Source organism: Ciconia boyciana, chromosome 9, assembly GCF_034638445.1.
Source record: "Ciconia boyciana chromosome 9, ASM3463844v1, whole genome shotgun sequence".
Classification (NCBI taxonomy): domain Eukaryota; kingdom Metazoa; phylum Chordata; class Aves; order Ciconiiformes; family Ciconiidae; genus Ciconia; species Ciconia boyciana.
In genome coordinates, this window is record NC_132942.1 from 22,736,990 (window position 1) to 22,764,972 (window position 27,983).

The 27,983-nt window shown below is 59.2% G+C and overlaps 1 protein-coding gene across 5 annotated transcripts; it reads right to left on the bottom strand.

Annotated features, from left to right (window-relative positions):
• Positions 1-6,282: 6,282 nt before the first annotated feature.
• Positions 6,283-26,855, bottom strand: LOC140656910 (protein NDRG4). 5 transcript variants are annotated; one of them, XM_072873176.1, is made up of 17 exons: positions 26,531-26,855; positions 22,545-22,636; positions 21,930-21,974; positions 15,118-15,223; positions 13,742-13,862; positions 13,409-13,471; positions 13,141-13,201; positions 12,745-12,831; positions 12,585-12,641; positions 12,109-12,212; positions 11,522-11,578; positions 11,375-11,426; positions 10,593-10,640; positions 10,316-10,351; positions 10,070-10,121; positions 9,386-9,424; positions 6,283-8,778 (listed from the first exon to the last, which is right to left on the bottom strand). In XM_072873176.1, the coding sequence occupies exons 1-17, from the start codon at positions 26,565-26,567 to the stop codon at positions 8,624-8,626; spliced, it is 1,212 nt and encodes a 403-aa protein (XP_072729277.1). In that variant the 5' UTR covers positions 26,568-26,855; the 3' UTR covers positions 6,283-8,623. The 5 variants fall into 5 exon arrangements, with proteins under 5 accessions (XP_072729277.1, XP_072729279.1, XP_072729278.1 ...); XM_072873177.1 differs by lacking the exon at positions 9,386-9,424 and having other exon boundaries at positions 6,285-8,778; positions 26,531-26,796; XM_072873178.1 differs by lacking the exons at positions 21,930-21,974; positions 22,545-22,636; positions 26,531-26,855 and adding an exon at positions 17,448-17,546.
• Positions 26,856-27,983: the final 1,128 nt, after the last annotated feature.

The window sequence follows — 27,983 nt, forward strand, 5'->3', positions numbered from 1 at the left end:
CAGGTCCCTCTTCTGGCAGCCTGGCCCCAGTTTCCACCGCTGCACTGGCAGCAAGGGGCAGCCCTGGGGCTGCCAGAGCCCCGACTGGGCAGCCAGGGGCTCTGTGCCTCCCTCTCCCACCCCAGTCCACGTAGTTGTGCTTGGTGGCAGCCTTGCTCAGTCCCGCCACCCTCTCGGGTACTGTCCTTCCCTAGGGTCACCCTGCTGAGGGGGAGGAGGGTGTGCAGCCAAGCTGGCAGGGCTGGGCGCCATGCTGCTGGGAGCATGCTGGTGAGCAGGAGGTCTGACAGGAGCTCTGTGCCTAGGGCTTGCAGGGTGGCACCTGAGGGACCAAAGCTCAGCGAAGCTGAGGGAGATCTGCAATGGTGAATAGCAGTGCTGCACGTGCTGGGGCTGGTGGGGCAGGGAAGAGAGCCTGGGCAGGGTGCTGCCTTGCCTTGCCCTGCTCCAAGGAAATGCTTCAGGGGCAGCTCCCTGACTACATGCCTCTCCCATACAAAAAAGGAAGGGCACGGAAACTTAGTAGAGCTCTGCAGTACATGAGGTTACTCATGGCCCCAAATTGCAATGCAGCAACGTCAGGAAGCCACTGCCTGCAATAGTCTTTCTCCTGCCCAGTGCACACACTCATCTGCACCATGCTATCGCTCAGCACAGTGTCATCCAGCTCCAGCATTGCAGTCTTGGTCTGTTCGCAAGGCATGCAGAGAGTGCTCAGGAAAACAGCTGCCAGGACCCAGAGAGAAGCACAGGTCAATCTTTGGGAACAACCCCCTGCCGAGTGCCAAAGGAAAACAGTTTCTGACTTGTCATACTCACATAGGATCTGTCCAAACTTAAAACTCAGTATGCGCAGTTCCTTGCCTTTTTCTTTGGAGGTTCCCTCTGTCCACTCTCCTGGTCTTTCTCTGCTGTTATTACAGGAAACCTGGGTAAGCTGTGAGCTGCTGAATGAGTATATTCCTTGGGTAACAGCACAGCTTTTCCCCATGCAATGGCTGAGCAGAACTGCCCTACTAAGGAGTAACAAAGCTCTGTCTGCTCCATGTCGCAAACATCTTCACCAAGGGGTAAGGAGAGGTCAGAGTGCTGCTTTCCCTGGTGCTCCCACAGATATGGACACAGTCTAGGTTCTCCCACAAAGAACAAAACAACCTTGCTAAAGACATCCATTGCCTTAAATTTAAAGCAGAGCCTTCATGGCAAGGTGACAATATCCATCTGTACATCAAAGCTCAGTGTGAGACACTGAATGACACTGAATGAGACACTGAATGACAGGATTTGTGGAATGGTGTCCCAGGAGACATGTTTGCCGGCTTGGTGCTGGAAAAAGGCTGAAAGATGCCCAATATCATCACAGTCCCTGCACCTTCCTGCAGCTTGTTAATGACCTTGTGCTGCACCAGGCTCAGGCTGTCACAGACACCCCCTTCTCTGGGAGCACAAAGAGGCCCACCAACGCTCCTTGAATGAGCCCTCCTGATGCTGAGGAACACGGAAAGTTTTTGCACCCTGTCCTGCCACTGCAATGCCCTCTGCCAGTTCCACACCACAAGAGGGATGACTGAAGCACCCTGCTCCTTGGATGCCTAAAAATTCACTCCTTCACTGGCTGCAAGTGACACCATGGGCTGAAATGAGCAGGTGTGTCTGCCTGTGTCCCAGGGTGACCATGAAAGCCAGGACATGCCTTCCTGCTGTTCCCTAATCCTGGGGAGGAGCAGAACAGAAACCCAACCCTGACCAGCTCTGCAGGGCACTTGCCCTTTGAAACCTCAGGGAACGGAGCAGCAGGAGCCCGTAGCACCCCCAGCACTGTCCCCCACCCTGCTCGCCAGTCCCCGAGGGAGCATGGTGCCCAGTAGCAAGGCTGGGGAGGATGAATGTCTCTCCTTTGGAGCTGACCCATGGCTGTACTGCTCCTCGATGCCTCCCCTTGCAGCTGTGTGCTGACACCCCAGGTTAGTGAGCAGACTGCACCAACTTCGTAGGTTCATAGGTGAGGGCATGCACACAATCACAAGCAAAGGGCACTTTAGCTTAGAATATTTTAAGAAAAAGATAGTTACATAACTATCCGCAGAGCCCTGCAAATGGGTGGCTGGTGGAGAGCAGACCATATTCTGAAAGATACACAAGTCCATCTCTGAGCCTGAAGCATCCTTGTTTTGTTGGTTCTGTGAGTTCTCTGTTGGAGAAGCCTACAACAGTTGGGTTTGCTGGCTTGCTGTGGTTCAGGACATGCCTGCCCACCCCTGGACACTCCACTGCACAACACAAGGAATGCAGTGAAGAATAAGATAAGAACCGTTACTACAGATAGCGACATTAACAATAACTACTCAAACATGACATGATGGCAGCTCTCCTGGGGCTCTCCACACAGCTGGGAAAGGTGCCACTGCCAGGATTTATTGGTAACGAACCTGCAGCAATAACCCACCCCCAACATGCACAGGGAAGAAGGAGAAAAGGCAATAACAGAGCTCAGTATCCTGAACAATGAAAACAGGAATCCCACTTATCCGGGGACCCTGTGCAAGAGCAGCTCTGCAGTGAAGCCTTTGCTGCATCCAGCTTCCATACAACTTGTGGGGATCTGCCCAGCCTCCTACAGCAAGGCAGGTAAAAAAGCCACAGTGCAGCTAAAGCACCCTGCAACAGCAGGGGAGGAAGGGCATTGCCCAGCCTCAGTGGCTGGCAGAGGCGGATGGCAGGGAGGAGACACGACTCCGAGCCACAGTTCATCTGAAACGCCAGCTTTCTCTGCAGACCCCCAATTCTGGCATCTCCCCATGGAGAGCCCCACCCCCACCACCCCCCACACAGGTTGTGGCTTGCTGCCTCAACCCAGCAGCCCTGCGTCCTGCCTCGGTGCTGCAAAGCTTTGCCTCGGCATGTCTCACTCCCCCTCCTCAGTTGTCAACCTTTTAATTTTCTGTGTCACAAACATAAAATGGAGACTGCAGGGAAGGAAAGCACTTTGTGACTGTTCACTCAACTCCTGCTCAGATTTTGGCTAACACAGCTCATGCTAATGCCTGATGTATGCTGAGAGCAGCGCCATTGGGTCAAAGCGAGAGCACCGTATAGGCAGGACAGGTGGCCAGAAAGAGCTAAAGGTCATTATGCAGCCATTATTACCTGCAGCTCACTGTCTCCTGCAGCCATCATCCTTGCATATCGTGTCTGGCAATTTCGTCAGAATCTGCTAACTCTTGGAAATGGTATAGACCAAATTTCCAAGCTGGAAGGTATAAAAATGTCAGCTTACCCAAAAAGCTTTTGAAGCGGATCCAACAGCAGCCAGACTGCTGAGGCTTTTGTGCTTCCTGGTATGATACAGGGGACGGAGGAGGAGGGATGAGCACTCTCACCGTCAGCTAGACAACTATTTTTGCTCCTAGGTGCAGGAGTGATAAGTTGTGAATTATAAGTTATCAGTTGCGAGTAATGAATTAGAGAACTTAAGAAACCTCTTAAGTTAAGACTTAAGAAACCTCTTGAGTTAGCTTATTTGCATCACCCAGAGCTGCAAAAGTTAGGAGAGGATTTGGACACTTTACTCCCTTGGACACATGTGCATGGCAGGACCCTTAGGGTTGGTCTCTTGAACTGCAGCTGAACTCCACCCCGCCACCCCAACGAATCCAAAGATTAGAACAAGGGCAGGAGGGACAGCAGGGGGGAAAGGAAGAAATGCCACGGTGCTGCTGCTGCTGGAGGCAGGACAGGGACCGAGAGTCAGGTATTTGGTAATTTCTCCTGTTCAGGAGTGAGGCTACTGAGAACGTGACTGAGTGTCCATGTCCTTGAGGGCAGAGGCTCTGCTGGGTGCGCAGAGGCTCTGCTGGGTGGGAGGGGAGACTGGGGGTTTCTCCAGGGAAGGCATCTCCCCTGCAGGGGGTGGCAGGGAGGTGCCTGAATCCCCCCCCCCCCGCCCCCCCAGCATTTCTCGGAGCAGTTCCCTCTCCCTTCCTGCCCATGTCTCTGCTGCCTGGAGCTGCCCCTGCCAGGAGCTGTTTTTCTGTCCCCATGTGTCTCCTCCCTGTCAGTGCTCACAGACCCCGTTCCACCCACTCTGTGCTCAGACCCCTCCTGGCAGCAGGGCACTGCCCAGGGCCATCTCTGTGTGTGCAGGGGCTCAGACAAGTCTTAACGAGAACTGGGGTCTCTGTGCCTTCTCCAGGATGTAGAAATAAATCTCCCACTGCCCACCCAGTCAACCAAGAGGAGGAAAATCAAGGCACCAGGCTCTTTCCCTTTCAGTTAAATGCTGCCTTGATAGCCTTCTTCAAAATCTCCTGGGAATGTCCTGGGGGTGATCTGGAGCTGTGAGCAGCCCTGACCCACACAGCATCCTCTCGGCCCTGCCCTGCCAGGAGTTGCTCTGTCACCCACAGCTGCTCCCCGCAGCGCCATGGGGAGCTCCCCAAGCAGGCTGAGTGATGAGCTTGGCAGGCAGCAGAGTCGCTGCCCTGGCACACAGCCCCCTGGGGCGCAGGGACCCTGCTCTGAAGGACAGCCCTGGCCACCCCTGGGTGCACACCTGGCTTCACACCCCTGCAGCTGTCTCCAGGAGAAGGCAGCCGTCATACCTTGTCCCTCTGAAGATGCAGTAGGGAATCCCTGCTCTGGAATACTTCTACTTCCTCCTCTACACTGTGGAAACTGTGAGTGTCCTCCTGGAAGGTCCAGTGCCCTCAGCCCTGCTGCACTTCGCAGAGGAGCTGCTCCTGGGCAGAGCTGTCCCTCTGCAGCGCTGCCCACTTGCCATGAGATCCCTCCATCCCAGGACCCTGGCTGAGTTCAGCAGCAGAGGACCAGCCCAAGGCATTTTAATGGTTCCTCTGGTGGGTTTGTGCTGAATCCAAGAACCTCAAATCAAAGCTCAGTGTGAGACACTGAATGACACAGGATTTGTGGAATGGTGTCCCAGGAGACATGTTTGCCGGCTTGGTGTTGGAAAAAGGCTGAAAGATGCCCAATGCATCTTTCAAGATTTCAAGATGAAAGATGCTCAGGCTGTCACAGACACCCCTTCTCTGGGAGCATGAAGAGGCCCACCAATGCTCCTTGAATGAGCCCTCCTGATGTTGAGGAACATGGAAAGTTTTTGCACCCTGTCCTGCCACTGCAATGCCCTCTGCCAGTTCCACACCACGAGAGGGATGCATCATTAGGATGGACCTCTGGATCTTTGGATGCATCATTAGGATGCATCATTAGGATGCACCATTTTGGAGGGACCTCTATGGTCTTCAGGTCATCATGTGGCTGCTCCGCTCCCAGCAGCTTGGCGACGCCAGCTGCAGCTGCCCTGACACCACAACAGTGGTCTCCAGTCCTAAAGCCAGGCAGGAGAGACACCATCCCAGCCCCATCAGAACTATTCCAGCCCCCCACCCAGATGAGACTCACCCGGGGAGGGGGACGGGACGGGACGGACGACGCTGTGCAGGGAGGCCCAAGTAGACGTCCCTGCCAGAGAAGATCCCAAGACCAGAAGAGGGAGAGCCTAATGCTGGAAAGAGAGAGAAGGGGCAGGAGGGAGGCCCTCAAAACCAGAAGTAGAGAGGGCCAGCAAGAGAGAAGCCTCAAAGCTGGAGCAGGGCAGAGGAAGAACCAAAGGCAGGAAGACCAGCAGACCCCTCCAGCCAAGCCAGTCAAGAAAGGCTCACAGGCTGCCTGCCCACATCTCAGCTCAAGTCTTAGCAGTTTTCATTCCCTCCCCATGTGTCCAGGCTCTTCTCCACCTGCCCCAGGCAACCATGCGTGTGGACTACATGGTCAGTCTCCCTCCATGTCCTGGCTCTGGGACCCTCTTCAGGGACTGAGACCAGTCTGGAGCGCCCCAGTACAAGGCAGATATTGACACAACGGAGCAGGGATGAGGGCTAGGATGCAGGGAGAGGATCCTTCCCAGGGAGGGCTTCAAGCACATGGAAAGGGCTGTAGCCTGGGACATTCAGACCTTGATGGGGAAACAAACAGGGAGCCTGCAGGCCTGGAAGAGGACAGGGAGGCTGGATCTCCTGAGGACCCTGCTCATCCCCAGAGTTGTGCAGCCATGGGTCTTTCCTTCCCTAGTGGGCACCCCTTGGATCCAACCTCGTTGGGCCACAACTGGCAGCTTTCCAGTCTCCATTCACTCCCAACATATGGGGCACTGCCTATGGATGCCCCAAAGCCAAAGCACCCCACAGCTCCCCTCCACATGCACCCTGGGGTCCTGGGCTCTCCTCCCAGCAGTGCAGCCCCTGGTGGGGTTGGTGGCCAACGTGTCCCCCTTATTCTCCTTGCCCACTGGATCTCTGCAGGCAGGCCAGGATGGGCTCAGACCCGTTTCCCTGCAGCCTCTTGAAAAGAGCACAGCAGGTCCTTAACATCTTTATTAGTTTGTTGGGGTTTTTCCAACACAGTAAATCCTCTCTACAGCAACAGACTAGTTAAATGCGGTTTATATATTGCCGTCTGATGAGAGCTGTGGCCTTGATACCGCCATGACAAAACCAGGTTGCGCTCAGACAGGAAAATGCATTAAATTCCGCTGTGACTGGGAAAAAAGGAAAACCAAGAAAAATCAAAAGAACAAACCACCAGGGAAAACCAAACTGACCAACAAAACCAAGGTGAGGAACCAAAGGTGAGCATGGCCAGACCACCTCCAGGGGAACCACACAGCACCGCTTGGACGAGAATGCAAGGGGGAATAAACCCAAAAAGGTCAGGGACCGGACAAACCCTTATATATATTATGTATAGTTATTTTTATATATATATCATCTGGAAGAACACGCTGAGAAAACAAGAGATCGCAGCAGTATCTACAGTAAAAAGGAGCTACGTAGCTTTCAGTCACACCAAGAAGGAAGCACACGGCAGAACAAAGTGAGGCACAAATGGGGACACTGGTGTTTGGGGTAGCCATTCAATATGGGAGGGGCTGGGTGGGGCACAGGTCTCAGGGCCAAAAGACCTCATACACCCGCTGGGAGCCCCAGGACCCCTGTGCCCCTCTCTGGGGAGTAGGGATGGGGTCTGGGGGGGTGAGTGCTTTTGGGGGGCTGGGTGGGACCTGCTCCCAATGGACTGGTTCTGCTCGCCCAGATGGTGGTGCCTGGTGGGTCCCCTACAGGTCCCAGCTCAGGTACCCCACGGACCGCCTGCAAAGACCTGAGCACCCATCGCCAGAGCCAGGGGCTCCCTCATGCTGGGTGCAGAAGGAGCTGGGCTCTGCTGCCCACAGGGTGGACCAGAGATGGCAGCGAAGGCTGGGTGGCCAACGGTGGGGTTACATGATGACATGGCTCTCCATGCTGAGCACGAGAGGCTGGATCCACCTGGAGCTGGTGGCCAGATGGGGCACTGCGGCTCAGAGGGAGCCAAGGCCTTGAGAGACACCCTGCTCAGTGTGCAGGCGAGGTGCTGGGGGGGGGGGGGGTGGATTTGGGGGCCATGGTGGGTCTGGCCAGCTCTGTGGACAAAGCCAGCCTGTGGGCAAAGACAGATACTGAGGTGTTCCCCATGTCCCATGGGTCACCCCACACTGCCGGCACCTTGCGATGATGCACCCTGTGGGGCAAAGGGTGCTGAGGGCTCCCCAGCATTGCAGGGAGGGAGTGTCTCATCTTATTGCTAATGGCTCCACTGTGGCGACACCCACAGGCTGTGGCGAAACTGGAGGGGGGATTTGCTATGCGACATCCCCAAACCTGGTGGCCTCTGAGCCCTAGCGGCCTCAGCTCAAGAGCTGGGAGTGAACTGCCAGTGTGGCAGGGACCGAGCAAGCCAGGGCACACAGCCTCACTTCCCTCCCGGTGCGTTTTTGGTGGCATGTGGCAGGAAGTGCCACCACAGGCAAGGGCATGGGCAGAGGCGGGGGACCCCCATGGCACCCTCCTGCCCCGAAGGCTTCTGAAGCAGGGCTGAGCCCTCTCCTCCTGCCCCAGGGCAGCCCTCAGGGTACATGACCAGGGCGAGGGGACAGTTTGGCGTGCGATTTCTCACAATGATCAGCCAGCTCTGGGGCAGCAAGTCCTGGGTGTGCTGGGGGATCCTACGCTAGCTCTCCCCAGGGAGGGCCAGCGGGCAGAAATAGGAGCTGCATCCCCAGAAGGGGCCCAGTGACCTCCCAGTGAGCGCCACTCCCTGTCCCTGTCTTCCTTCTGGCTTGGCGAGCCATTGGTTGGCCTTGGGGAACCAAGCTGCCTCCTGTGTCCTCTCCATGTCCTGCCGTCCTGCCCCCAGCCAGCTGTCCTGCCCCATCCCACCATCCTGTGCCCATCTCACCACCTTGCCCCTGCCCCCCCATCCTGGCCCCATCCCCCTGCCACCCACCCTCCCAAGCCAGGGCCAAGCCAATGCTAGGGAGGGTGAGGACCAATGCAGAACCATGTGTGACTGCTGGGCGAAGCCAGGAGCCAGAGCCGGGAGGCAGTGAAGCAAGGCCCCTCTCTTCGGTACTGGACAAGAGGATGAGGCCAACGGCAAAGAAGACAAATCGACCCCAAAGGAGCAAGGGCTCTGGTGGAGGATGTCCACGGGGCGGATGGATGCTGGCGGGATGCTGACAGATGGGAGATGGCTCTGGAGGAGACGTCGGCGGCAGGTGTGGACCTCAGCATGATACCTCCATGGTGTGGTTGATCTGCCCCATGGCCTCGGTGCTCTCCGAGTGGGTGCAGGCACGTGGGCGGGTGCCATCCACTGAGCTGGCACTGGTAAGGGACGCCGTGCGGGAGCGTGCCAGGCGGGTCATGCTGGCAGATGGCACTGCAAGGGCACAGAGAAACAGCTGGGGTGCTCAGCTCCCTCCGAAAGCCAGCAGGACATTGAGCTGACATTGCCTCACGCAAGCAAAGCCACCAGTCCCGCTCCCTGATGCAAATGACCCTGGCACAAGCTTGCAGCATGCAGTGCTCTGACAACATGAGCAGCTCCAGGCTGGCAAGGGACAGCGGCGCAGGGACGGGCGCCCTGGGGCAGGCTGCACACCAGGCACTTCTCCCAGGCATGCGACCCCTGGCCACCACGTGCCGAGGAAGGGGTGAGCAAGGGTGGGAACTCTCCTGGCTCCCCAGGGTGTGCAGGGAAGGTGACACCCTCCTCCAGCCAGGATGCCCAGCAGGCACAGCTCCTGGCCGGCTGGAGGAGGGCACAGTGGGCACACTGCCGGGACTGTGCCCAGATGGATTTCTCAGCCTCCAGCCCTGGCTCAGGGTGCCGTGTCAGGCAAAGCGGAGCTAGGCAGAGGGCACCTGGCTGGGAAGGGCCAGCCCCACACCCAGGCTGCTTCCAAAGGTGCCCAGGCAGCCCAAGGGCACAGGCCAGGTGGGCACCATGCAGCAGCAGGCACGGGCCGAGCAGCACTGAGCGGTACCTGTGCCTCCACTCAGCCTCCGATCCTTCAGGTGGGCGACTGGCGGGGGTGGAGCAGGAGAAGGGCAGGGAGGGCAGAGAGAGAGCATCAGCCGTGCTGGCTGCTCCACAGGTCCAGGAGCATACACACGGACCTGCACGTGTGCACACAGACCCGCACACACACAGACATGCGTGCATGTGCACATGGACCTGCAAACACACACACGTGTGTACATGGACCTTCGTGCATGTGCACACACAGGTATGCACACAGACCTGCACACACACACATACACACATGTGCTCATGGGCCTATACACACACATATGCACACAGACTTGTGCACATAGACTCTGCACGTCTGTGCACACACACAGTCCCTGCTTGCGCATGCCCACACACACATAAGTGTGCACGCATGCACAGAGACCCTGTCCACACACATATGTACACACAGAGCCCTTGTACACACATCTGTGTGCACACAGAGTCTGTACACTCCAAGCCCTTACAGATGCACGGATAGACATCTTGTACACCTGCACATACAACGCCACAGACGCACATGCAGCTCTCCATCAGGTCGGGCACATGGGGGTGCCAGGCTCCTCTCCTGCAGCAGGGTCAGCACACGCGCACACAGGCACACACGCATGTGCACACGCAGGCACACGCCAGCCCTGGGCCCAGCCCTGGCACTCACTGTAGCCCATGCCTTGCAGGAAGTACTTGAAGGCTTCAGTCAGCTTGCCGGGCTGCGAGGAAAGAGCAGGCTGAGTTGAGGCAGCACCGGGGCCGAGATCCCCACTCAGCCCTGAGCCACCTCTGGCAGCCCATGCACAAGACCCCTATGCCCACCTCAGCCCATCCCCTGCTAGCCAGGGACAGTACCAGTGCATGTCTCAGGGCCCAGTATACCCAGTTAACTTGGAAAATTGTGGGGGCTCACCTGTGTGACCTGGGGCAGCCCACCAGAGTCAGCCATCTGCAGAGAGAAGGTCCTGCTTAGTTTGGGAGGGTGCCTTTGCCACCCACCCTATCCCCTGGCACCCGCTGGCAGGATGCCACTGCTGGGACCACCCTGCTCTCCCCACCCACCCCCAGCCCCATGGCTAGGACAGACCTGGAATGGGGAGATGGGGACACCCTGCAACCCTGGGGCAGAGGGCAATGGGACACTTCATGGGCAGGAGACACCGCCCAGCTGCCCCCTGCCACCCGCCTACCTTCAGGAAGGTGGTGTTGGTGGGATCCAGCTTGGAGTTACACTCCACCTGCAGGTGAGAGGGATGATGTTAGCACCCTGGGGTGCCCTGAGCCTGGCAGAAGTTGCCCATGGGTACTGCCACTGGCCCATGGCACCCCAGCTGGCACATCCCACCCCAGCCAGGTGGAGACAGGGTGCTAAGCAAGCCCTGAGTCACAGAACCATCCCTTGCCATGAGACAGGGGGGACCTTCCTCCTGCCAGGCAGTGTCTGGGCAAGGGTGGGGGCTGGAAAGGGAGGAGAGGGGGGCTGGTGAGGCATCCTATGTGTCACACACATGAGTACAAGCACACAAGTGTGCTCATGTGCATATGCATAGACATACATGTGCTGGAGGAGGGGTGTGTGCATGCAGTTACACATTATGTACAAATGTGGCCACCTGCACAGTTCCTGTGGCTGATTATGCAAGTGTAGACATGCAGATGTACATGAGCACATGCATGTAACTAGCAGCTGTTTGGGTGCATGTGGCGAAGCAGGGAGTGTGCCTGTGTGCCGACACATCCAAGTGTGCACATTGTGAGCATGTCTGGGCATATGAGGAAGGGGAGGTTTTCCAAGTGTGGCAACCAGGCACAGATGCACATGCACATGTGCCCACATGAGCAGGTAGATTTGCACGTGAGCATGCTCCTGCACACGGGAGCTCACACATGTCTGTGCAGGCAGTGAACGTGAGCATGCCCATGCGTGGGCACCGTCTACATGCCACCCCACAGGCACTGCCCCATCACTCACCACCCCCTCTTCAGCAGGTGCGTTGTCTCCGACCACCAGCATCACGGGGCAGCTGGAAGTGAGAGGAGGAAGGGGCATGTCAGGGCTTGGCCTGGGTGGGACTCCACTGCCCAGGGACCCTCCATGCCATGCCAGCATGACTCTTACCGCAGCGTCTTGGCATTGGGCACAGTCCCAGGCCGGTTGATGTCCAGGTCCCTGCGGCTGATGGAGGAGAAAGAGGGCCAGTGTGAGCCCATGGACAGGTGCTGCCACCAATGCCATAGCGCAAGAGCTCTGGGAAGCAGCACCCAGCCCTGCTGTCCCAGCACCCTGTGGATGGAGGACCCCACAGCCATCTCTGCCATGACCCAAGCAGAGCCTGCGCTGAGGGATGCAGCACCCAGTGGAGTAGCAAGGCTCCCAAGCCCCTGCATGCATGGGACAGCATCTCTGCCCCCTTCCCCAGGCCTGTGCCAGCACCCAGCACAGGAGGAGACATGGTGACGTGCACCCATGGCCATGGGTTCTGGGACATGGCAACGCTCTGGCACAGATACCACCACTCCTGCACCCCTGGCCAGCACCGGCGGCCAGCTTTGCACCGCTGCCTGCCTGCACCGGAGGGTGATGGCAACACCCAACAGGGGTCAGGGTTCCCATGGTGCCCTCAGGGACACCCACCAGTACTGCAGCCTCTCACCCTGGCACAGACAGGGCAGGAGCCCACTGGCAGGGCTGCCCGGGGTGCTCACCTGTTGTACATGTTGAGGAAGAGCTGAAGGTTGAACTGGTTCACCACGCTGCCAATCTGCTGCCGGTAACTCTGCACCAGCTCCGTGTTGTTCACCAGCTCTTCCTGTGCCGGCAAGGGACGGAGATCAGGGCAGGTGCTGCCGGGTGCCACGGAGACGCCCCGCTGCCCCAGGTCTGCCCATGCCGTGCCAGCCAGCAGGGCAGAGGGGAGGATGCTGGCCAATGCAGCTGGGCACAGCAGTGCTTCAGGCAGCACACTCAGGCAGGACACGGGCACAAGTCACATACTTGTCAAGGCTAAGCCCCCCGATCAGGCAGGGGGGATACAGGCAGGGCTTGACTAACCCCATCCCTGGGCATGGGGCAGGTCCAGCAGCACTGCAGCACCCGGCAGGCAGGGCAGGGCATAGCCCAGGTGATGGGATGATGGATTGGGGGCCAGTGGCAGGGGGCCGGCAGGATGCGCAGCCCTTACCTGGCTGAACAGGTGGGACAGGACAGTGTCCGGCAGCGTGCTGGTGAGGCCAGAGAGCTGTGGAGGGAGCACAGGGAGTTACGGTGCTGCTGTGGCTGGCTCCTGTCCCAGGGAGAGGGAGCCGCCAGGGCCGGGAGGGGGTGGTCAGGACCCTGCCCACCTTGGCAGCTGCCCAGTCAATCCAGCCTTTGCCATTGGGGTCGATGTTCATGAGGACCAGTCCTTCGACCAGATCAGGGAAGATGAGCTGCAGTGAGCAAGAGGGGCGAAGCTCAGCAGAAAGGGGATGTGCACCCAGGGCAGCTCCCCCACCAGCACCGCTGCCCACTGCACAGGCATTGCACGGGGCTGACATGGCCCTGTCCTGGGAGTAATGGGAGACCTCTGCCAAGACTGCCCGGCCATCATGGCCATGGCACTGCCATCCCCACCCCCCCGGCCCTCCAGGAGCCTTCTCAGCAGCACAGCCTGCCCGGGGGTGTCAGCTCCTGCTCTTCCCCGGACTGACAGCAGGTATGGGCAACTCAGGGCGAGCCCATCCCAGCCCCAGGCTCACCGCAAACTTGGCCAGCACGTAGGCTCCTGCCCCAACACCGATCCCGATCACGTACTTGAACCTGTAAAGCAGAGAGGTGCGTATGGGGGGACAGTGGGCTCCAGCACGGGTTCCCTGGGGCACTCCCCCACCCGCAGCATGGGGCACAAGAAGACATGCAGGGTGCCAGCTTACAGGGACAACTCCCCCAGCCCCAAAACCCTTACCTCCTGCCCATCTCCCTGCCCGGCACCCTCAGCCGGCAGCCATGGAGAAGAGGCTGACTCACCCAAAATGCTGCACCACACCAGGTAACATGGCAGCCAGCTGGTCCATGGATGGGTACTGGTACCTGCAGCACAGGGAGGCACAGGACAGCGGTTATGGGACCCGTGCAGAGCGGGAAGGCTAGGACAGGGCAGCTGGGCTGCCTGAAGTGGGCAGGGAAAGGCCACCCACCCGCAAACCACCCCATTGCCCACCCTGGGCCAGTTGGCTGCCATGGGCTTTGTCACGGTTCAGAGACCCACAGGCAGGGCACAACTGCCCAGGCAATGACAACCCAGTGGGCAGGGAGGTGACATCCTGGCGGGCACAGAGAGTCCCTGAAGCTGGCACCTACCCCTGAGGGAACTGCGAGGCTCCTGCCTGCTGGCCCGGCGCATCCACATGGCACACCACAAAGTGCTTCGTGATCTCCTGCATGTCCTCGTAGTTGAAGAAGGTGTTGAAGCAAAGCTTGTCTGTTAAAGGGCAGGCAGGGATCAGAGACCAAATGCCCCGGCATGGGGGCCTGGTGGGCCAGGGGAGCATGGAGAGAGGTCACCTGCCCTTCCGCTGCCCTTCAATGGGGAGGTGACATGCCACCAAAGCCCTCCTATCCCCTTCTCTCCAGGCTCCTCGTCCCCACAGCAGAGACCACAGCCACTGTTAGCAAGGGCTGCATCCCTACTGGTGTTGGGAGGCATGGGGACAGATGGACACAGCCAGGAGGATAAGGAGTTCGGGGTGAACCTCATCTGCTTGGAGGGATGGGACCGGGGGATGCAAAGCCCAGAGCTGCAGGACCACCCAGAGGGCAGCAGGATTAGCAATCCAGGGTATTATTGGCCCTAACCAAAATCCCCAGAAAGGGCTCAAGCAAACACGAGATTTGAGAAACAGCTGCTTGGAAAAAGTCAAAGAAACAGCCCCAGCACTGCTGTGGACAGGCCACCACTGTTACAGTGGGATACAGCCATCTCCGGGGCTTGGATGGGTCTTGCCCCATGACATTGGTGCCAGGACATCCCTCCCAAAATGTGGGGGCAAAGCAGGTTGTAAGGTCCATTGCAACCAACATGACACATCCCTCGACACAAGAGTACTGCTGGGATAGTGAGGCAGCTCACATAGCATGCTGGTGACTCAGCCTCAGCCGCCAGTGGAGGGGCAGATACTTCTCCCTGCTCACAGGGCACCAGGCATCCCAGCTCAGCCAGGGGGCACAGACCAGGGCAGGGGTCTGGGGTGTGCATCCCAGGCTGCAGGCTTACAGTGAGCAGCATCCCCACATCCAGAGCCCCGGCTCAGGGTTCCTCCTTCCCCACCCATCGGGGTCCCTCCTTCCCTGCTATCCCCTGTCTCCTTCAGCCTCCCCTATGCCCTGCCACCAGCCAGGTCCGTGCTCTGAATACAAACAGGTTAGTGGTGGCAGCAGAGACCGACACGGCATTCCCCACACCCAATCCCTGCCCAGTGTGGGCAAGGCAGACAGCCAGCACTGCGGTGGCCAAGCACTCCCGGCTATGCCTGGCCCAGGCTTTGGGTTGGGCTGAGCATCCAAACCCTCCTGGTGCTTTCAGATGCCTGAGGAGACCCAATGCAGCCTGGGGACCCTCCATGGGAGGAGGCAAAGGAACTGAGCCAGGGGCTTTGGCTGATGTCCTGGCACCCCGTGCAGCCCCAGGCTCGCTCCTGCCTGCCCCTGTGCCCCATGGCCCAGGGACCAGCACTTACGGTTGAGGCCCACATCGTGGTATGTCAGGATGGCCGGGCAATTCCCCTTGGGCGAGCCCCGGATGAGCACATGCAGCAGTCCGTAGGGGGTCTCAATGTCATGTTCCTGGGGGAGGAGGAGAGATGGTGTGATGCCTGCCTGCCCCAAGAGATCCTCCTCTGCTCCACCATCCCACCCCTCACTGCTGCTTCGCCATGTGGCTGGGTCCCATGGGAGCAACAAGGGAAAGAGGAGCAGCCGTTCTGGGAGAACCTCCAGCTCTGGGCATCCTGGCAGTGGCAGAAGGCAGGACAAATCACATAACAAATGCTCCCAGCCTCCACCGACTCCCCCAGGGAAGGTAAAAGGGAAGGCAAGGCAAGGCAAGGCAAGGCAAGGCAAGGCAAGGCAAGGCAAGGCAAGGCAAGGCAAGGCAAGGGATAATAGGATTTAGGATTGGACAGGTGTATCATGGGATGGGATCACAGGATGGGATCAAGGGATAGGGGTTTGGGATGGGATGGGATGGGATGGGATGATCCAAGAGGGTTTGGGAGAGGAGGATCATGGGAAGGGACAGGTGGACCACAGGATGGGATAGGAGATCTTTAAGGGCCTGAGACTGACGGAGTTTTGGCAACAGGGTGGGGGATCACAGCATGGCCCAGGTGGCCTGGATTCACTGTGCCTGGGACAAACAGGCAGAGGTCAGACCCCAGACACTACCCTGGGAAATGCTGCAGCCTGATCAGCAGCTAAATGACAGCTAAAGGAACTTTAAAATCCCTTGGTCTGAAATGGCTGTGCCCCCATACAGAGATCAGGACTGACCCGTGCCTCAGCTTCCCTGGCTGGGAGGGCTCCAGCCTCACCTTCATGGCCATCATCCCCAGCCAGCAAGGGAAACTGAGGCTGCAAGCCCAGTTGCTGGCCAAGGCATCACCTGGGGACAAGGGACCAGAGGTCCCATCCAGATGCCCGTGCCTGCCAGCCAGTCCACTGGCAGTGACCTCGAAGCTGGGATCTGGTGGGTGCAGGAGCATCACGTGCCGAGCAGGGCCGGGCAGGGAATGCTGGCAGGGTGCCCAAAGAGCATGGTCCTCGCTGTGGGTACTGGCAGCCCCATGGATGGGCTGGCAGGAGGCAGGCAGGTATATGGATGCTCCCACGGGTTACACACCGCCAAGGACTCTGAAGGACATGGGCCTCAGGTGGGAGGAACCATCTAAGAACATGGTCTCCTCACTGCAGTGACTCCCCTCACTGAGATCCGCTGTCCCCAGGGGGATGCAGCACCCAAGGGTAGCTCATGGGCTCTGTGGAGACAACACTCGGCTCCCCAAGGGCTCATCCACAGCTGTCCCTCCACTCCCCGGGGCTGTATCAGACAGCAGGCAACGAGTGGGGACATCTACCCCGCAACAACAGTTGGCGAGACTGAGGCAGAGGAAGGGTCTGGCCCAAGGTCACAGAGCAGGAGGCATCCATGTGGTCTGATCCTGGGCACAGGGCTGCCTCCTTGCCATCCCCATGCCCACAGTCCCCATCACAGCCCCAACAGCTCAGCCTGCAATCCCACCCAAAAATCACATGCCCAAGGTGAGAGCTCCTTCCCCAGCACTGCTACCCACCCACCCCCCCAAGCCAGGCACATCCTTGCCTGTGGTGCAGCCTCTGCAGCATTGCTGGGTACCACAGCCCTGCCCTTTGCCGCAGGGATGCTTGCTGCAGGGGAGAGGCTAGGGATGCAGGGGATGCAGGCAGCGAGGAGGGGGGGCACTGACAACCCATAGCCCCAGTGAGGAGAGGTGCGGGGGTTGCAGCACCCATAGGTGCCTGAGAGAGCCCAGCCCTGTCTAGGTTACCCACTCGCCACTGCAGTGCTCCCACCTCGCTCTCCCCCCTCCACACCAGCCTGTTGCCATGGGGTGTTGCCATCACCACAAAGGCTGGAAAGCATCCGAGGGATTGCTTCAAAACAGCAAGAGACCCTCTCCCTTTGCAACTCTGGGGGCGGGGAAGGGGCAGTGTGCCCCCCACATCAGCAGTCAGCCCACAGCCGCTGCAGCTGCGCTTACTCACCCTTGGCCTTGGCGCAGCATCTCCACTGGGCTCGGGGAGGACATTCTCAAGGACAATGCGTCCCCGAAACCTGCGGCACATCAGGGATGCAGCAGCAGGGCTAGGGGAAGGAAGGGCTCCCCAGCAGCAAGGCTCCCCCACACCAATGCCTGCCTGGCCCACGCCAAGCCCTGCTGGTACAAAGGTCCAGCGTGGGTGAGCAGGGGAGGTACTGGGGGAAAACTCCCTGGGAAGAGAGGGCAGGAAGCACAGGAACAGTGGTACCTACCCCATCCCAGCACTCAGGCATGGTGAGGAACCGGGTGGACGAGGATGCGAGGGCAGGGTGGGCCGAGCACAGGGTCCCGGCGTGGGGCACAGCGGTGCAGCGGGCTGGGGCGAAGCAGAGCTCTGCGCTGGCTCAGCCCCTCGCCTTGATTTATAGCAGAGCCCCAGCCCTGCGCTAAGCCCTCCCTCTCCCTTCCCCCTCGACGCAAGGCACAGCCCCGGCAGGTTTGGCCTCCATTCCAGGCGAGCACTGCAATGGAGCCAGCACTCAGCCATTGGCTGCCGCAGGAATTATTCATGCTCCAATTGGCCCCAAATACCCTTGTTTATGAAGAAAAAATGCCTGGCACCATGCGGTACCTGCGCTATCTTCCCTCCTTCAGCAGACCGAGACAGGCAGGAGTGCCTGGACAGGGTTGCACTCACACCCCTTGCAATATACACAGCATTGTCATGACAGAGCCCAGGAATGCTCACCCACACCCATCACGCACACACACATGGCTCCAGCCCCACGCAAACACACAGAATCATGCTCGAGCCTGCAGCTGCCCAGACCAAGGCCCTGCAGCAATGCACACGCACCAGGAAGCGCACACACACCCATGAACGCACATGGGTACATGCTAAACACCCAGGACAAGGACGCAGCAGGCGTGCTCCACATATGCACATGACCATGTGCATACATGCAGAGGAACACGTACCAACACAGACACACAGGAGCCAGGCAAAATCATGTCCCCCCACATGTATGTGCATGCAAACTTTGGAAAAATAAATACAATTACCCACGCTGAAGCACATGCACCCCACGAAATGCTTGCGCATACCCCCACAGGGCTGGCCGGTACATGTTCCTGTGCATGTATGTGCATGGTCACGTGAATATAAGGAGCATGCCTGCTGCATCCTTCTCCCGTGTGCTTAGCATGTATGCCACGGCCATCACTCATGCCCATGGATGCACAATGACCTGCACACACACAGAACCTTGTGCACATGTGCACAGAGGGGCACACGTGTACACATGTGAACACTGCCCAGATACCTGTGTTACCTTACCCAGCAGCACAGTCATCCTGCCTGCTGCGGGATGCTGGCACACAGGGGAAGTGCAGGATTTAGCCCCAACCTGGATGTCGCCGGTGGCAGGTAAATAAGGCAGGAGGAAAGACAACCCAGCAGCGCCGAGGGGTCAGATCCTGTTCCTGGGACGACACCTGCTATGTGCGCATGCACACGTGTGTATTCCTGTGTGCACGTGCACGCAGGCAGATGGTTTCTGCTCCGATTCCAATGAGGTTTCGCAAGAGGGCGAGTCTCTCTGTCTGCAGCTCGCACGCACAGACAGCCTCATGGCGCCACGGCCCCAAAATCCCCCGGCAGGCTCTAGGTGCCCCTGCACCCTGCCTGCCCCTGCCCAGCCCAGCACCACTGCCTGGCTCAGCACAACTGGCATCCGAGCTGTTCCAGCACAAAGCTGGGCAATCATGGATGGAGAAAGAGTCCTGCAATCCCTCCAGCGCCTGCCCAAAGGGGCTGGCAAGCCACATGCCAGTGCCAGACCAGGGCAGCATCCAACGGGGACCCTCCAGCCTCCCTGCCCAACACAGGGATGCTCCATGCCAGCTGGAGCCTGCCATCCATCACCTCTGCACCATCCCCACCCTGGCAGCTCACCATGGCTTGCTTCCATCATGCCCTAGCATGCACCGCAGCCATGGGCAGAGGGGGTCCAGCTGCCATCACTAACATATGATGGGTTTCCCCGCATGGCGAAGCCCTGTGTCCTCGGCTTCACCCAGCAGGCTTGGTCCTGTGGAGTCTCTGATGTCTAATAACAGGGCTGAGCCACTTGCCTGGGGAGAGCCCTTTCCCTGACCTGGACAAATGATCACCCAGAGCTGGTGGGGAGCCACTGAAAGCAGTGTCCTGCAAACAAGTCAGGCTGGGCAGCCAGGGGGGTATGGATGTGTGAGAAAGGACAGACAAACAGACAGGCAGTGGGACGGCATCCACCTTGCCTCCACCAAAGAGACTTTCCTCTGCACTGCTTTATCCTGCAGGGAGCTCAGACCCAAGCCCAGAGAGATGCATCTCTGCTAATGAAGGACCCATGTGTGAGGGGGAAGCACAGCTCCCAGGTGGTTCCTGGCACAGGTACAAAGCCGTTCATGGGTCCGGGTGACATTTTTGCTTTCCTCAGCCCTGCTGCCTATGGAGCCAAAGAGCATGAGCAGCCACAGCCTCCGGGAAAAAGCAAGAGATGCAGAGGGACATGAGTAGGTGAAAAAAGACAGAAGGTGGCAAAATAGAGGGGAGAAGGGGAGGAAAAGACAAGGTGAAATAATGCATGAATGCATAAGGGCAGCAGGGAGATGAGAGGGCTGAGCAAGGCTGACTCCACTCGAATGGCATCAAATGGCATTGCCACACTATTGGGTACTAGCCCATCCGCCTGGCAAGTGGCACAGACCTCCAGAAGGGTCAGGGTGACCAGGTCCCAGGGCAGAAGCATCTGCCCCCCTACACTCCTGCACCTTGACTTATGCCAGCAGCCCCAAGGGCTTTACTTCAGCTGGCGGCAGCAGTGGGAGATCCCCGCTCCCCCCTGCTGCTCTGGCCAGGCCAGAGCATCTCGGCAAGGGAGCAGTGACTGGCTCTGGAGAGTAGCAGAGGGGCAGTGAAGAGCTAAGCTGGGGGCTGGATTGAATTACCCCAAGGAGGTGAGTCGAGAAAATGGGGTGAGATCTCCCCAGGGAGGGGCAGGCAGCCCTCAGCCTTTGCAGGGAACCAACCTGCAAAGTGCCAGGGTGGGGGAAAGCAGGGGGCTGGCCTGGCACAGCCTGGGAAGTTCATCCCATCCCCACCCTGAGGCTCTTGGAGGGGAACCAAGAGGGCACAGGGCCTGTCTGGCTTGAGAAAAGCTGCCTTGATCTTTGCCCAGTTCATTTTTTTAGGTACCAAAGGCATGCAGGAGCATCGCTGTGGCATTTGCCATCCAGTCCTGCTCCACCTGGGCACCACCAGGGACACAGTTCAGCGTCACCATGGGCCAATCCCTGAAATACTGGCATGCAAAGATTGTCCTGGGAAAGTCATTGCTCTTTAACATCCCTTGCATGCCAACCAAGCCCTGCCCCAGCACAGCTGAGCGAGAGCCATACTGATGCCCATGGCACTATCAGGAGCTCTGGGCAGCCCAGCACTGCTGCCTCCCTCTCCGTTCTTGCTTCCCTCTCCCTCCTCGCCCTCACTTCAGTGACACCAGGAGGTTTGGTTTCCCCTCCAGTGGTCAACAGGGACCCTGAGCAAGTAGAGCAAGCACACACCCTGCTGCTCTGGGCCCCAGCATCTCATCAGCTTTGGAGCTGCTGGGAAGGGCGGTGTTTCTTTTCCACCACTCCCATTTTTTAATAAATTTGTGGCCTTCAAGAGAGGCACCAGAAATCTCTGTGAACCACAGCAGCCACTGCCCAGCATCCTGACAAGAGTCCTTGCTCCCCACCCAGCTGCACCCTGCCACCTGCACGGGTGATGGAGACCACGCGGGCCAGCCCCAAAAGCCTGGACACTGCTTTGCGTCTGCCAAAATGGGGACCCAGGCTCCCCTGCCCTTCTCCCAGGATGAATGAAATCCAGATTTATTTTAACAGCAGGTGCTGCTGTTCCAGTGCTGGAACTGGCAGGGCTCAGCCAGCACCACCCAAGCGCACCCTCCTGGCGGTCCCAGCTGCTGGCAAAGCAGCAACATAGAACCTGAAGTTGGTCACTGGTGTCCCCTGGGAGGGGGGATGCTTTGGGAGAGGGACAGGCAGCGAGCTGGGTCCAGCAGCCCTGCTACCCTCCCTCCCCATCTACCAGCACCCTGGTCTCTGCAGGGGTAGCATGGTGTGGGATGAGCTTGGGCAGAGGTGTGAGAGCGATGAAGATCAACATGGGAGCCAGGCATGAGCTGAGCCCCTATGAGCCCTGAGGCCATGTTGTGAGGCTCCTCTGAAGAGGCAAAACAGAGGTACAAGGCGGGCAGGTGCCAGCCAGGGGAGTGGAAGGGCCCTGCTCTCTGAGAGAGGTGGGTGGCACAGGGGACAATGCCCCAGCCCTCCAAAAAAGAAAGAGGCTTTCAAACATCTTTATGTAAGCCAGGAGCTGGCATCGCCTGGGAAACTATTGCCATAGCAATGGCAGAGGGACTGGAAAAGCAGCCTGGCCCTCCTGAGAAGAAATTGCCTGTTTTAAAGAGGTTTTGTCTTGGCCAGTCACCAAGTAGCTACCAGCCACATCTGAGCACCAGCACAGAGCGTGCCTGGCAGCGACCTCCCCGCTCCGTCCCCTCCTGCCAGGGACCATGACGGACGTGCAGCGCCATGAACAGACACCGACCAGGCACTGCTTCCCCATGGAAGGGACGTCCCCAGCCACAGGCTGCTGTCCCATGCGGGACCCAGGGGTGGGGGGCACCCTCCGTGGCTAGTCCTACCTTCCAGTCCATGTCCACAGTGGAGAGGAAGACATCCGAGTTCTCCTGGGGAGAGAAGGAACCGTTAGGGACAGAGACATCCACCCGCTGCCCCTTACTCCCACAGCACCCTCCTCCCACCCAACTCATGAAGCCCCCTGACACCACAAGCACCCACTCCCCAGGGCAGCACTGGCTGCAGGGGAACACGATGCCCACATATGTGCACACATACACGCACATCTACAATACCCGCACACATGTGCATGCACTACTTGCATGTGTGCACACACACAAGTGTGTATTAGCATGTATGTGCAACATCTTCACACACATACATACATGCACATCAATACCAGCACACATCTGCATACACACATGCACTGAATACCACACATGTGCACTTAATACCAGCATGTCTGCACACACACATGCACTGAATAACAACACACATGTGCACACACGTGCACCCAATACCAGCACGCATCTGCATGCACATCTGCACCAAATAGCAACACACGTGTGCACACATGTGTACCCAATACCAGCACACACCCCCCCCAAGCTCCCACTTAAGCAGCCACGTCCTGTCACCCCATATGCAGGAGCTGGGGCCAGTGCAATCACTGGACTCACCAGCTCAGCATCCTGGCCCCGCAGCAGCGGCTTCTCCTCGGTGAAGCGCAGCTCATGCAGCCCTGCCATGGTCATCTCCTGCAGCAGCAGCCCTGCCCAGGGCAATGGAGATGTCAGCGTCCATGGGGACCTACCTCGGTCCCCTTCACCCCAGCCCCCTGGAGCCTCACAGGTCTCCCTGCCTATGGGGACGGGACCCAAATCAGCTTCACTCCACCCACATACCATGGGGACTTGGTGCTTTGGCTTGGGGCATGGGGCAGGGCATTGGGCATGGGGCAGGCAGTGCCTGGAGGACCTCGGCTCCCAGCTCCCACCCAGGTCCAGTTCTCCCAGTTAAGGACAGACCTGTCTCCAGGGCATGGTCTTAGGCAAACTGTGAGACAAACCTGGTCTGTCCATGCTGGTTGCCCCTGTAAGCACTCAGCCCAGGGCAAGAACATCCCAATTCCCATCCCAGCTTCCAGCAATGCTCAGAGAGAGAAAATCCAACGTTTTGGCTGGTTTTAGGCTGCAGACAGATATGGGTGTCCCACACTAGAATGAGTGTGGGACACATTCTGCACAGCCAGAATGAGGGGTCATGTTTCTCAGCCATTCTGGGAGGCAGAGGGATGCTCCGAGCAGCAGGGGAGCACAGAGACAGCCTGAAGTTTGTATCACAATGATGGGAGAAAAACAAATGTGAAGCCTTTACTCCCAAACTCTTCTCCCTGCCTGCGAAGCAGGTGCTGGCCAGCTGGCAGCTCAGCCCCAGGGCTTGCAGGGACAGACTTAACTGTGGAGCCGCCACTCAGCAGAGGTGTGAGACTGGATGCTGCTGACCAGGGCACTGGGACTTTGTACCCCCCACAGCACCCACATCTCCAAAAACACCCCCAGGCACAAGCCCAGCTTCGAAAGCAGAGGGGAGGAAGGGGATGCCTGCGTCCCCAGCAGCTGGCTGCACACAGAAGGTGACAGACATGGGGGACACGGGGGACAATCCAGGCTCCCCTGTGTATAGATGGGGTGCGTAACTGGCAGGTCCCAGTGCAAGGGGATTATCTGTGCTCAGGCAGGATCTGGACCTCAAGCATTTGCCTTTGCAGCCTCTGTTTCCACCCCTTCCCCAAGGCCAAGCCTTTGGACGAGTTGTTGCTGCTCTGAACGGGCCAGCACTGGTCCCACACCCCCTCCACTGGCTACCCACCCTTTGCAATCTCCCCGGGGATACAGGGGATGTATGGGACCACGCTAGCACCGCAGCAGACAAGGACCCCACTCCATCCACAGCCTCGGCCAAGCCTGCTCCACACTTTGTCCACCTTCAAACATGGGTCAGCCTGGGCTGGTGACGTGGAAAGGCCAAGCAATCTCACAAGCATTGCAAGGCCACCAGGAATATGGGAGCTGGTCATAAACTCCCCTCCAAAGCCAGCTTTTGCTCATCCGGCCGGGTTTTCCATTCAAAAACCAAGCAGGCTGTGCCACCTGGCTGCTTTCTGCAGACACCACACTTTGCTGTGCTCCTTGGGAGCCATCCAACAAACCAGAACTGTTTGGAGGGAGAAACACCACCACGAAGCCTCCTGGGAGTCCCAAGGTGCCCAGCACCGGGGGCCTCCATGTCACCCCCTGCATGGAGGGTCCCACCGCGCCAGGGGCTGCACAAAACCCCAGTGGGGTGAGGTGCCAACAGCCCCATAGAGAGGCATACGTCTGGGGCACGCTGCTCCAGGCTGTGCTGCTGCTGGGGAAATGGCTTTGTGCAAGGGGACAGCCCTCGCCTGCAGCCCACCAGCACAGCTGAGATGATGCAGCCTGCAGAGCCACCAACTGAGCAACCCCTGGGGCACGATCCTAGGGTTAAAAAATGGGAGGAAAATCAGCCTCACCAGTAGCTGGGTCTGGAAGAGAGCAGGAGCGTCCCACGCTGACTGCACCAACCCACCGTGTGGCTGCAGCCCCAGGGCGACTGGGAACAGCACTTGGCATATGGTGAATGGCTTTATTAATTAAAGCCTCCAGCTAATATGGGAGGGAGGGAGGCCAAGCAACAAGGAAAGGCCCTGTGACCTTGCTTGCATGGTGGGGGAAAGCGGGCTCCCGAGGGACATGGCAGAGCCCTGCACCAATCAGCATCCTCAGCGTGGGATGGACGATCACCTAAAGTGGTGCTGAGCATGGGAACAGAGGAGGGATCAGTACCTCAGGGAGTCCCATGAGTGCAACTGCCTGTGAGCAGGATCATAGACATGCTGCCAGCTTCCTGTGGGTGCTCTGCTTCCCATGCCACTCCACAAGTACCCTCATCCCTGCTCCTGCCAGCACAGCAGTAGGGCTGTGGGCAGTGTCACCCAGCCCAGCTGGGCCACCATCACTGTGGAGGCCTGGTAAGGAAGCCACAGCCCTGGGTCTCCTAGCCAAAACAACTTGGCTCCCACCGCACACCAGGGCAATGTGGCTGGCAATGAGCCCTTTTCCCTCCAGCTCACCCCAATGCTCCCCAGCAGCACCCATACCCAGGGTGCCAACCAAAGCACACCCATCTCTGTTCCCACTCTGCCTTCCCAGTGTGGTGCCACCATTTCCTGGGCACAGCTGGGACATGCCTCCTCCCTAATCCCAAATCAGTCCCAAACCCAGCGTGACATTAGTGCTCTGTTTGGGACTAGTGCTCTGCCCCGCCAGGGCCCTGGCACTGCATATATAGGCGGGGATGGAAACAGCCACATTTGGCTTACCTTCCCCAGGGATGTCAGCCCAGTGTTGGCTCACTGGAGGAGAACCAGCTCGTGGCAAGGAAATACACTATTATTATTAATATTATTATTATTATTATCATCATCATCATCATCACTATGATGAGGCTGTGGGAGGGGTTTAACACTGGGCAGCGTGTCTGATCAGAGGGCAGGGGTCCCTCGGACAACACACCAGCCTCATGGGAATCTCCCCATTGACCACATGCATCCTGCCCTGGCGCAGATGTGGCACCCACACGATGTCAGCATGGATTCTCCAGGCTTACTGAACAGTGCATGACAGATGGGGAGGCAAATCGGGAGAAGTGAGGGCTGGCCCCTGCCAGGTGACGAAGTCAAGGCGACCTCCAGCAAGGCGGGGAGAGGGAGGAAGGGAACCTGCAGCCCAGTCCGAGACACAGAAGTGTGCCCACAGCATCGCCCCCCCCCCACCCCGAGCAGGACCACTGAGGAGCCACGATGGGGTGGAGCAAAACCCCAGTGCAACACAGCCCCGCCGGTGCAGGATAAACACCCACAGCTTGCCCTCCCCCCATGGGGGGGCACAGGTCTGCACCCCAGCAGCCCCCACAAAACAGCCTAACAGTGTGGTCCAACTGGGAAGTGCAGAGGCGGACAGGTGGCAGTGCGAGACCCAGCAGGCTGGGGGATCTGGTACCACTGATGCAGGGGCTGAGCACCCCGGGCTCGGGGGGCGGCAGTGGCAGCAAGTGACTCTGTGGGGCGCAGGCTGTCTCGCAGTGGCTGTTGCTAAGAGCAACCTCCTTATCAGCCCCAGCCCCATCCTTGGGGCACTCAGGCAGCCGGGAGACTCCCAGGGGAGGCTGGCGGAGGAGCGGGCGCTGCAGGGATACTCCAGCAGTCCCACAGGCACACCCCCACTCTGGCTGTCTGCTTGGCGGGCCCCCCTGCCAGAAGCATGCCGACTCAGTCGCCCCCACTTTCCACCCAGCACCACCAGGCTGGGCTTCCCCCGCTGCAGCCCTGGCACCTCCCCAGGCATCACCTCCCGTACCCCAAAAAGCATCGTTCCCCAGAGCAGCCCATACCTGGGGGAGAAAAGGCAGGCAGCGGGAGGGGGTGGGGGCCGGCAGCCCCATCTCCTAGGCAGGGGCTGAAGGCTCTTTCCCCTCCGCGACCCCATCCACCCCAGCGCTCGGCTCCTTCCAGCGTCGTCCCCGTCCCCCCGCCCCAGCACGCCCGGGCCGCGGGAGCGGGGGCGGCCGGACCAAGCCGTACCTGTCAGCAGCTCGATCTTGTGCCGGAGCACCTTCATGCCCGGGCGGCGGGTCCCGGCGCCGCTGGCGGGCGGGGCGAGGCGGAGGGAGGGGGAGGTGGCGGGCCCCGGCGCAGGGAGTGAGCGGAGCCGGAGCCAGTGCCGGCGCCGGTGCCCGTGCCGGTGCGAGGCGCTCAGGGCGGCGCAGGGGCGAGGCTGGGCACGGCCCCGCCGGGCCGGTTCCTCCCCTCGCCGGGGCCGGAGGGGAGGGGACGGGGCCGGAAACAGGGCCGGCGCCGGGGGGCGCCAGGAGGACAATGGGGCCGGGCCGGAGCTGGGGGAGGAGGGGATTAAACGGGAGATGCAGCGCTGCAGGGGGGGTTACACGGGGGGGTTATACGGGCGGTGGAGCGCTGCCGAGGGGTTACACGAGAGATGGAGCGCTGCCAGTGGGGGTGGCACACCTCACCCTGTAGGGAACCAGGGAGGTCCCAGAGCTCGACCATGATGGCCAATGGGTCCAGGGGGTCCCTGTGGTCGTGGGGTCCCAGGAGCAGGGGACAGTGAGAGCCTTGGGAAGGCCCAGGTATGGGTCCATGCCCAAGGGGTCTGGGGGTTCCCCGAGAGCAGGGGATGGTGATGATCAAGGTGCCTGGGAAGGATCCTGGGTCAAGAAGGGACCTGTGCAACAGGGATACCTGGAACAGAGCCATTATGGCCAAGGGATCTAAGGAGTCCTGGAGAATGGGGCCATGAAGGCCAAAGGGCCTGGGAGTATCCAGGAACAAGAATACGGATGACAAGGGACGTGGAGGTCCTCTGGAGCATGGGGGTGCAGGTTCCCCTGAGCATAGGATGGTCATGGTCAAAGGGCCCAGGTGGTCCCAGGATAAGGGGGACCTGTGCAATGAGGGTCCCCACAGCAGGGCCGTAATCGTCTGGGGGTGCCAGGGAGTGAGGATGGTGATAGCCATGCTGTCTGAAGGATCACCCAGGAGTGGAGGCCATGGCTGGGGTGGTGATGACCCCCCCAGATATTGATGCTGGGGGTGTAGGGTGGCAGCTGTTCGGGGGAAAGCAGGAGGTTGTGGGGTGGCTGTTTGGGTCAGACAAAACCAGGGGCTGTGAACACTGCCATGGGGGTGGGGGGGGTTGGAGACAGCCGGTCCCACAGTGGGGAAGATGCACGAGTCTCATCTTCTGCGTGAGGCGTGGATGCTGGTGGTGCCTCCCTCTGCCCTGGCTGTGATCCGGCATTGTCAGGGGCCACCAGCTCTGCAGGGCAGCCAGTCTGTGGAGGTTTGCCTACCACTCTTGTAATGGTGCCCAGGTTTCTAGAGGAGCCAGGGGCTCCCAAGGTGGCAGGGTATGAAGCAAGGCTGTGTTCTGAATTGGGACAGCGAGGACAGAGGGCCGCAGCCTGCTCCTAGAGCAAGGGCTGATTCCCACTTGCCTCCGAGCCGGGCAAGCCCTCCC